Here is an 11,254-nt window from a genome sequence, read left to right on the forward strand (position 1 = left end):
TGGCCTAAGACCCTCTTCAGGCTTTTATTCTTCTGGCCTTTGTTGGAGCAAAACAGTTTTGTGTGCTGTAGATATGTTCATTTAGGTCAGCACACTCATTTTAAAATTTACGTTTAACATAGGTTACTTTCCAGTTGTGTAGTTTTTCAGTAAGGTATTTGAGTAGGTTACCATTAAGTGGTTCAGGATGCTTCCAGAGATACTGGTGCGTTCGGAGATGAGTGCCTGGCCAGAAACTGGTTCTTAGAGTTGTCATCTGTAGATGGTGGTAATTAAAGTAAGCTGTGTGTAAATGAAGAATTAGAAAATACTCCTGGCTAGTAGTTCAGCTATGCAGCAGGTAAATTTTTTTATTAGCTAAGTTTCTCACCTGGCCTAATTTGCTTTGTCCTTTTCTTTTGTAAATGGGGAGTCTTTCATTTGTACCTAATACAGAATATCTATTAGGTCAAAAAAGTGAAACTAAGTTTTTAGATTTTATTTATAGGACTCATCTTGCTGGGTGATTTAAATTATATATTTTGTTGGAAATTATTTTAAAAAATAGAATGGAATTTTATCTCATTGTGTTATTGGTAATCCGTCAAATAATTAGTGACTACTTTTATTTTTCTATGGCATTTGTATCAAAATTCATCAGTTAATTTTTTTTATTCTTAGTGCGGGAAAAGACGAAGAGCAACCCTTTAAACCATGTAAGTAAACAGTTGAAAAGTTAAGAAATTAATAGTTTGAATTAAAAATATGTCTGCCATGATTCCTAAAAATATGATGGATCCAATACTGTTAGCATGGACCTCTTTTTGGTAGATTTTCTAAATCTCTATTTTCCTAATTATCAAATGTATTCAGGAAAGTCTTTGACTTAGTAGTGCCCATTTTTTAAGGGTTCTGACATTTCAGTTAAATTTCACTAATACGGTTGTAGTATAAAGATCTGCCTTAAATTCTTTTGCCTTATTTTTTTGATCTTATTTTTTAACCAAAGTAATAAAAGTATAACAGGTAAGTTAATTTTTAGCACTGTCCATTGACTTCTTGTCATAGCACGTGAAAGCTTAGCTTCTTCGGTCCACCATGACGTTATTTCCCTCCCTGTGTTCCCTCAACATGTATCAGTTTTTATTACATCAGAATCAATGTTTACATTACTACGACTCTGCAAATATTGTGCACTGCTGAGCCATATAGTTCTCTGACTGTGCCTCCTCCTTGCACACCCTTCATTCTTCTTCTTCAATATTAATGAAATTGGAGCCCTTCTGCACTTCTCTAGGATAACCCAACCCCCTTTTCCTAGCCAACGTGATCTCACACAGCCACATGCAGTAAGTAGCTCCCTGCCCGGTCTCCCTGCTTTCACATTCTTCATTTTTTCTGTGGAATTAATTTCCTGACTATATTCACTTGCCTGTTTTCTAACAGCTATTTTTTTCCCCAAATGTTTGAACATTTGTCACATGCCTATCAAAAATATTTTCCGTCTACTAAGCCACATCTGTTCCATTTTTTTCTTGGAGACACTTTTCCCCGATCTTTTGTCTTCCTACTCCCATATAGACTAGTGTTCCCCTAGGCCTGCTCTATGCCTCTTTTCCTGGGATATCTGTGTGAAGTCATCTGGGATCTCACATATCTCTGCTCTCTTATGTTGGATCCCCTATGTCCTAGATTCTGTTTCCCTCTTGTCTTGTTATACTTCCTTGTTTTACTGGAGCACATTTTCGTGGGAAAAGGGCACATGGGCAGAAAGTTTATAGAGATCTAGCCTCTCTGAAACTCCTTCTATTTGAGAAAGTATAGAATTCTCAGTTGAAACTAATTTTTGCAGTTCTAAAGACACTTCCCTCTCATCTTCTCATTTACACTGTTGCTCTTAAACCTGTTGACATTGTATGGTACATTGTACATTACCGATTTTAGTCATTTCCCCCCATCCCTTCCTTCTCGGGAACCTTTTAGTACCTTCCCTCTCCCTGGGATTTTGAAATTTCATAATTTGGTTTGGTATAGACCTTTTTTGTGTGTTTCTTTGATATTCTGTTTTTTTCTTCCAGGTTCCTATTATTCGGATGTTGGAAGTCTTAGACTTACCAGATCGGTAACTTTTTTCCCCTCCTGCTTTGCATTTTGTCTTTTTGTCCTGCTTCCTGGAGATTTCCTTGACTGTGCTCTAATCCTTCTATTGAATATATTGTTTTGTCTACCTTATTTTCAATTTATAGAGTTCTCTTATATCCTGTCATTCTTTTTTTCACTGATGCAATTTCAAGTTATCATTTGCTCCTGAGTTTTTATCACTCCCATCAATTCCTTCTTCCTGTTTTGTTTTTTTTTTTTTTTAAAGCATCCTTATATTTTATTTTATTTATTTATTTTTTGGCTGCATTGGGTCTTGGTTTCTGCACGTGGGCTTTCTCTGGTTGCGGTGAGCTGGGCCTACTCTTTGTTGGGTGCGTGGGCTTCTCATTGCAGTGGCTTCTCTTGGTGCGGAGCACAGGCTCTAGGGCGTGTGGGCTTCAGTAGTTGTGGCTCATGGGCTCTAGAGCGCAGGCTCAGTAGTTGTGGCGCATGGGCTCAGTTGCTCTGTGGTATGTGGGATCTTTCTGGGCCAGGGCTCGAACCCGTGTCCCCTGCATTGGCAGGCGGATTCTTAACCACTGCGCCACCAGGGAAGTCCCATTCCTTCTTCCTGTTTTGATCTCTTACTTGTTGGGGGCTTCCCTCAAACGTGTGATGGTCCTTGGCTGTCTGTTAAGATCTAATTGGAAGCATCACTTGGACAACTCGTTAACTGATGGGCCTCACTGCAAGGATTTGGGGACCACGCCTCTGAACTCTGAGCCTGCCTTGGGTTCCGTAAGACAAACTGGTTTTCTTGTTCCTGTCCTAGTCACTCTCTGTAGGTACCAAGGTTGTGCTTCCTCTGTTCTGCCATGTCAGTTACCACTCCTTTATCTAGTCTTTTCACCTTTCAAACATTAAAAATCATCTGCTGTTTATCCTGTCTTATGTATAGCTTTTTTAAAAAATGCCTTTAATTCTACTGAGATGATATCTGAAAGAAGGGGGAGAGGAAATAGATTTGTGGTCAGTCTACTCAAACTTAGATTTATTCTTTGAATATAGGTTCTGAGTTTGAAGTTTAATTCAATATAATTAACGATATTAATTCAGACAATATTTTGGATTATACCTATAATTAGAATATTATACTTTTCTACTAAGGCCTGGAGTATGAATTCTATTCAAACCACTCACCCTACCATATTGTCCATTAATGTGCAACATAGATGGAGTATTACAGACTTTTCAGTTAAAGTCATTGATTCTTAATAAACGTATCCAAAACTTGTGAAAAGGGGGAAGAAAAAAGTGAACTTCAGCTTTATTCTCTTTTTTTTTTTTTTCATTTATATACTTTTATTTGGGAATGTTTAAATCAATACAGAGAAAACTAAATTTCAGAGACACTGAATATCATTAGTTTGGATATCATTACTTTATTATAAAAGAAACACGGAAATTATTTACAGGATGAAAGATTTCAGAACTTCAGTGGCAGCTTCACGTGATGCCATTGGGGGAACGGGCAGCTTCACGTGATGCCATTTCAATAGTGACTTATTTTCGTCGACATATTTTCCAAGAATGTCACCATCTCTAAATAAGAAAGAATCCTTGTCATCTAGAACTACTTTGGTGCCTCCATATTCTGGGAGAAGAACTTTATCTCCAACTTTCACACTAACTGGTTGAATCTCTCCACCCTTTCCTTTAGAGTAGCTGATCCAACAGCTACTACCATTGCTTGCAATACTTTTCCTTGCGATTTTTCTGGAAGCATAATGCCTCCTTTGGTTACAACTTCGGGTGCACTTCTTTCAACTAATACTCGGTCAAAGAGGGGAAGAAACTTTCTAAATGCCTGTCCTGCCATGACTCGGGTTGCCGCACTTCGTACTCTCGCTCTCTCCGGCTTTATTCTTTTAATGGGTTAAAATCAGAGGCAGTAGGCACAGTGGGAAGAGTCATTGGGTGGGGGCAGGATTTCAACAGGTACTTGACCTTTAATGATAAGCTTTGAGGGTTGTTACTTACTAACCTCCTAGGTATGATTATTTTCTAGTCTTCACCATTAAACCTGAAGTCTACTAAGCAACCTTTCCCCTTATAAAGATTGTAAAAGTCCATGTATTTTGTCCTTAGTGCTGAATGAAGATAAATACTCTTCTTCAGTGACCAATTGAAATAATACCTATGAACATTAAACTGTCAGTAGTGTTTTTTGCTACTTGTTTTTTTTTTTTTTTTGTATTTGCATTTTATACCCTTATGTGTGTCAGTGCAGTTTATTGAGGTTGTGAGCCAGCAATGGTAAGGCTTTAATCATAAAGGATAGTTATCTTAAATTTTCAAGCAAGATGAGAGGAAAGTAATCTGCTGGCAGCTAACATATCTAGGCTTTGCTCAGAGGCTTCAATTCTGCCATCCTTTAGTGAACACTAGATGCTGGAAAGTTTGAATAGTTTCAGGAGTAGGCCTGTGGAAGTGTTTCTTTTGTAGGATCGAGCCAGTAGACTGTAAGTTGCTGATACATTAAATGAGCCCCCATAGGACTATAGACCACATCTAATTAAAAATTTTAAATGTTTTAGCAGTACTATTTCCAAAGACAAATCAATATACATTCATAATAGGAAAAAAAGTTTTTAATAGAGGAAAACAGGATAAATAGCACCCAAAGCTCTACCAACTAGTCTATATTTTGGTACATTTCCTTACTATTTTTATTCCCCTCATATATATAGATTTTTGGTCAGAATTGACTTTTATTACGTGTAGTGTATGTCATATTATACCCTAATAGTAGTGACCTTAAAAGATAACCTGCTTCGTTTAGAATCAAAGTATTTGAATGAGTGAATTTTCATTTTTCATGCTGTATCTGTTTTTTGAGATTCTAAAATTACACATTAACCAAATAGCTTAAGGACCATATCAGAGTTTTAGTTTAAAACATTTCTAGCTTGAAGGAGAAATTAGTCTTCCAAATAGTGATACTTTTCAAATATGTTACATCTAGAACTTTTTGTTAATAAGGAATAAGTGGCTTTGCATAAAGCATCTGAAACAAGCAAAATGGTGTTTTATATATGCCATTTGGATATTTCTGATTATTGGATACTGGCAATTTTTACTTAAATGCTCTGTATTTTAAAAAGCATCAACTAGATTTTCTCCCTGCCTCACCTTTCATGTATTTGTGGAGGACATTGATGGGAGAGTGTGACAGCATGGTGAAAACTGTTTTATATTAATAGGAGGAAGGAAGGCTCATCTGAATTAGTAAACAAACAAAAACCAAAAACAAAACCCAGCTTTAAAATTGTTTGTATTCTGTGGTATTAAAGAATGCTACTCTTCCTTCCAGTGGCTTTCAGTGATTGGGATTTGGTTATTGGCCTTACTTTAAGGAAGAGAGTTGTCCTAACATAGTTTAGGCCATTTTAGTATTTGACTATTGCCGTGTTCATGGGCTCTTCACAAATAAATGGATACTTCTAAAGTGTTTTAAAGATAGTTCATTCTCTAGAGGGTCTCAAAAAGTTCTTTGTCACCTATCCAACACCACTGTAGATAAATTCTCACGAATTTGTATCTTTAGTAAGATTTACCTCCAGTTGTAACTGATCTTAAATAATTTCTCAAACACTTGTTGAATCCTAATTTGTCCCAGATTCTGTGCTCAGTAGCTGGAGGTAGGAGAAGAATCTTCCTAACCTGGAGAAGCTTGTTTACTTAAGAGGGTGGTACTATGCAAGCAGCTGAGACCATGGAACAGTTGGTAAATTAGACGTGTGAGTGTGCAGAAAGCGAGAAGTGTTGTGGTGTGCCTGCCGGCAGAGGGATCCTAGAGGAAGATGGGGTCAAGCTTGCTGGGACAGGAGGAAGAAAAAGGCACTGCAGGCAGAGAGCAGCATGGGTGAGGCAGGAGTGTCAAATAACACGTAGAACCGAATTAGTACAAGTTTGAAATGAATGGCAAGTATTCTCTGAGGTTCTCACTTGAGTAATGTCATGGCAGTCTTACTTAAACATGAAGTGAGAAGTTAAATTCTCAGAGTTGTTTTATCCGTTTTTTTTTGGATGCGAGAGAATCTTTAAGCAGTACCTTTTTGTCCTCCAGATAAGGAAGTTGAGGCCCAGAGAGACTTATGGCCCCCAGCTTTTTAGTGATAGAGCAGCCCTGGCATGCCCAGCCTCTGATTCGAAAACGTTTGTTTCGTCACACTGTCTCCTGAACTAATACATTTATTATTGGTGTTCGTTTACTGCAGTGAAATGCTCCTACATCGGTATTACATAAAGCATTACGTTTTATTGTAGTAAATGAATAGAAATAGGAAATCTCAGCTGCATTTCATTGCTTAAGGAAAAAACCCTGAAATCTTATTCTAAACTTTTTACATTATTATAAAGGTAATTTATAATAGGCGCTTGCCGGGTTTGATTATAGGTACTATATCAAGGCAGCATTTTATAACCCATTTCTCAAAGCTCGTCTGTGGAAGTCAGAGTATAGAGGTTTCCCATAGAGCTGCACATGATATCACACTCAGGCAGTTCATGGAGTGTAAGAAAAATCTTAATGTTTTATCGTTTGACATTTTAACCAAGGAAAAAAACACACTTTATAGGTTTAACTTACTGTGACATTTTCTTCTATTTCCCTTCCCCTTCAGGTATCTCCAGGGCAGCTTACTAAAAAGTATAGCTCATGCTCAACAATATTTCTAGATGACAGCACAGTCAGCCAGCCTAATCTTAGAACCACAGTAAAATGGTGAGTACAAGTAGGTTGCCAAGGGCTGAGTGACAGACCCCCTTATCGCTAAAAGCATCCTAGCCATACATAATTTCATTCATTTGAATTGTCCTTTTCAGTGATCAGGTTAAAAAACTGGTGTCAACTATAGATTGATTTCAAGGACCTAAATATGAATTTTCAGTTTCCATTTTAATCTTAGAGCGCATGATAGAAGGGAAAGCCAGTTAGCAAATAAGAAATCCCAGAAAAAGTATAAATCTTTATTTGACGCATTTCTGTTGTTAAGCCATTGTTGAACATAATGAGAAAGAGAGGTACTTTTTATTGGCTATTTCTAGAAAAAATTATTTCTTTATGAGTTGTAGTCCTCAAACAATGTATACTACTTTGGAAGCTACTCTTAGAAGAAGGAACAGCTTGGCCCCTACTGGCACCAAAGCGACTCTGCATTTAAATTTAATTGGATTTTGTCAGATTTATCCCACTGTGCATTTTTTTTTTTTCCTGCACTATTTCTGTATGAAATTTTACTTCTCCTTGCTGTCCCCCAAAGAGGGGGAGAATATATCAAACCAGTCTTAAGAAATACACACTCAAGCTTAATTTCTTTGTAGATGAAATTTGTTCAACTGAGGTTTTAACTTAATAGACACATTTAATTTTTGTTTATATATATAAATATATCTCCAACACACTGTATCAATCACAGCAGAGAACAATAAAAGAGGTGAGGTTTCGGAAACATGGCTGTGGTCAGGCTTATACTTAAGGAGACACGAACAGTGTCATGATGATGGAAACTATTCTTTAATTTCTGGGAGCACCTCATAGTCCACAATTGGAGATGCACTTTCAAAACACCCTAATGATGAACCTTTCAAGCTTATTTAAGAGAAAAAAACCAAACGGGATGCAGAGCTTCTTGCCTCCTCCCTCGCGGTTGTCCACGAAACATTAACATCTCCTTAGGGTATGAATGTTGATTTTCCAGAACACAGTTTGGGAAATGCTATTTGAAAATATTAATGTCCTTATCCTTAATTTTATTTGTTGTCTTAATTTTATAAGCTAATTATATTTTTAATTGGTTTTTAATGTGCCAGCTTTTTTTTTTAGCTATTTAAATTATCAGTAACTTCTACTTTAATTAAAGACAGCAAGTTCACAGTCATAATAAGGTAACTTTCCTCTCTTGCTTACAATAATAGTTGCAGTCAAATCATGTTTCAGCAAAAACTGAGCCCCATCTCTAAAGTCCTGAGTTTGGGCACTTATCACATCATCACTGAATGTTTTTATTCAGCCAAGACACTGAATCTGTGGGTACAAAAACCACTCTACTTTGGCTAGAGTCGCAGCTTCTTTTGAATTCAAAAGAGTCTGATGTCCAGTATATAATTCAAAAGTACTTTGAAGGTTAACCTTGCTCAGGGACTTCCCTGGTGGTGTAGTGGTTAAGAATCTGCCTGCCAACGCAGGGGACACAGGTTCGAGCCCTGGTCTGGGAAGATCCCACATGCCGCAGAGCAATTAAACCCGTGCGCCACAACTACTGAGCCTGTGCCGTAGAGCCCGCGAGCCACAGCTGCTGAGCCCGTGTGCCACAACTACTGAAGCCCACGCACCTAGAGCCCGTGCTGTGCAACCAGAGAAGCCACCACAGTGAGAAGGCCGCGCACCACGACAAAGAGCAGCCCCCGCTCTTGGCAACTAGAGAAAGCCCGTGCGCAGTAACAAAGACCCCATGCAGCCAAAAATAAGTAAAATTAAATAAAATTAAAGAAAAAAAAAAAAAAAAAAGATTAACCTTGCTCAGACAAGTAGGTTTCATCCTTTTTTTTCCCGACCTAGTCTAATTTTTGGAAGTACAGTAAATTTTAATTTGCTCTCATGAAGTTTTAAAAATGATCATTCATCACATTCATTATTGGTGAAATAAAGGTTTACTGAGAAAATTAATAGGGCCAATTGGCTTTTAGGAATGATTTTGAAAATGTTTATCATGGGGTTAGTTTTCAGTGGGGTAGTTGTTCTCAGTGGGGTAGGTGAGCCTTATTAGAATCACTTATGCAACTTTTCAAGATATATGTTTCTGGATGCACAAAGTCCACCCGCCTGCCCCCGCCTCCAAGACACAGTGTCTGTGTGTCTGTCTGTCTGTCTGTCTGTCTCTCTCTCACCCACGCACACACACCTTTTGACAAGATGGGGAATGATGTGAAGCATGATTATATGGACAAAAGCATCCCGAGTGATTCTCCGATCTTAACCCTAACTCATTCATCCCTAACCTTTGCTGCACGCTGCAGTCATCTGGGGATCTTTAAAAACAGTCCTGATGCCCAAGTCATACCCAGTGCCGGTTAAATCAGAACATCTTGAAGCAGAAGCCAGGCAGTTTTTAAAGCTTCTCAGATGATCCCAGTGTGCAGCTGAGCTTGGGAGCCACTATTTGGTTAGAGGGCAGGAGAAAGAGAACTGCTTCTGATAATTAGTGGGACCTTAGGTAAGTCAGTTTTAAACCTTGGTTCCCTTATCTGTAAAATGGGTTGTTTAATTAAATGTCATCTACGGTTCAGTGGTCCTTTCCATCATAAAACTTCTAATGCTGTGATTTTAAAATCAATTTGAAGATGAAACTTTGAAGCACTATAGAAGTATCCATCTTTGATGCTAACGGTGTTACAGGCCTTTATACAAGTGCTAAGATTCTATAGACCTATTATAAAATTCAGATTTGCCTTCCCTCAATTATTTTGAGTTTCATTTTAGACACTGAGAACAAAGGGGAGCATATAACTTAACCAGAGAACCCCTTTGTTGCCTAATATACAACAGCTGTGAATAACTTAGGACTATAGTAACTTAAAAAAGACTACCTAAGGACTTGTATCTATCTGTTCGTTAATACTTTATTTAAAATAATTTGGAAATACCTGTCATTAATGGTATACTGTGTAGTATTTTTTTTTTTAATTTTTTTTTTTTCCCCTACTTTATTTATTTATTTATTTATTTATTTTGGCTGTGTTGGGTCTTCGGTTCGTGCGAGGGCTTTCTCCAGTTGCGGCAAGCGGGGGCCACTCTTCATCGCAGTGCGGGGACCGCTCTTCATCGCGGTGCGCGGGCCTTTCACTATCGCGGCCCCTCCCGTTGCGGGGCACAGGCTCCAGACGCGCAGGCTCAGCAGCTGTGGCTCATGGGCCCAGCTGCTCCGCGGCATGTGGGATCTTCCCAGACCAGGGCTCGAACCCGTGTCCCCTGCATTAGCAGGCAGATTCTCAACCACTGCGCCACCAGGGAAGCCCACTGTGTAGTATTATGCTGTATTATTAGCACTGCTTATTTCAGGATAGCTAGACCTATCATCAGTTTTGTGGCTATAAAATTTTGCTATTAAATTTTCTAATAATTATGTAAAAGTGATTTTAAATCATTTTGGTATAGAGCACTTTTATTATTTACTTTTAGGGAAATAATGGAAAACGGATGGGTAGGTGGATAGCGAACTAAATCAACTGAAATGCAGGGGCTAACAAAAAAACCACACACACACACACACCCCCACACACAAACTACTATATGGCTTAAATTTAAGCATGTGTATAGATAGATATAACTTGTACAGGACAGAAGGTTTTGTGGGTAGAAGGACAAATGACAGGGGAAATATGTAATAATTTATATATTATAATAATCAACCAAAACATGCCTTCTAACAGCATATCTAGCATTTTGGGTCTCCTAATTTTGCTAAAAGCTGAAGAACCTAAAACAAGGGGGAAAGCACCCATGTGGTACTGTTCTGAATTCGAGGATTTCGGGGCCACTGGGCCTCTGGAAGGTCTTCTCTCCTTGCTAACCCCTTTTTAAAAATGTCTTCAGGCCTGATATGATAAAAATCAGTTATTACAATGTATTTTTTTTCCTCCACAGTTTGACCTTAGCAATATATTACCACATAAAGAACAGGTGAGCTCTTTTAAAACCTATCTTGTTATTCCAGCTAATTAATTTACAAGGTATCAAGTTTAGTGTTAGGTAATAACTATAGATGTTACTGGCATAAGCTTTTATTATTCGAGTGCTTTTATTACAGTATAGAAGTGAATCACTTATTTTTATCTTAGGACCCTTAATTCTTAGGTTACTGAGCATCCCAAAGAGTATTTGTTTATATGGGTTATATTGATAATTTACTGTATTAGACATTGAAATTGAGAATTTAAAAAATTAAATCCATTGTATGTTAAAACAGGGTTTGCCTTAGCACTATTGAAATTTTGAGCTAGATAATGCTTTGTTGTGGGGTGTCGTCCTGTGTGTTATAGGATATATAGCAGCACCCTTGGCCTCTACTCACTAGATGCCAGTAGCACCTTCTTCCCTCCACATTACGACAACCAAAACTGTCTCCAGCCA

The 11,254-nt window shown here is 37.9% G+C and overlaps 1 protein-coding gene across 10 annotated transcripts in view; it reads left to right on the top strand.

Annotated features, from left to right (window-relative positions):
• LOC102999060 (cyclin-Y-like protein 1) overlaps positions 1-11,254 on the top strand; it is a 785,789-nt gene that overhangs the window by 297,110 nt on the left and 477,425 nt on the right. For 5 of the 10 annotated variants that reach the window (XM_057541124.1, XM_057541104.1, XM_057541139.1 and 2 more), the window contains 3 exons: positions 661-695; positions 6,747-6,847; positions 10,769-10,804. The exons of 3 other annotated variants lie outside the window; for them this stretch is intronic. In XM_057541124.1, the coding sequence (XP_057397107.1) occupies positions 661-695; positions 6,747-6,847; positions 10,769-10,804 (172 nt within the window). Of the gene's footprint in view, positions 1-660; positions 696-2,057; positions 2,102-6,746; positions 6,848-10,768; positions 10,805-11,254 lie in introns of all 10 variants that reach the window. 2 more of the 10 variants (XM_057541111.1, XM_057541117.1) reach the window with 2 other exon arrangements.

The sequence above is a fragment of the Balaenoptera acutorostrata genome, chromosome 1, assembly GCF_949987535.1.
Source record: "Balaenoptera acutorostrata chromosome 1, mBalAcu1.1, whole genome shotgun sequence".
Taxonomy (NCBI): Eukaryota; Metazoa; Chordata; class Mammalia; order Artiodactyla; family Balaenopteridae; genus Balaenoptera; species Balaenoptera acutorostrata.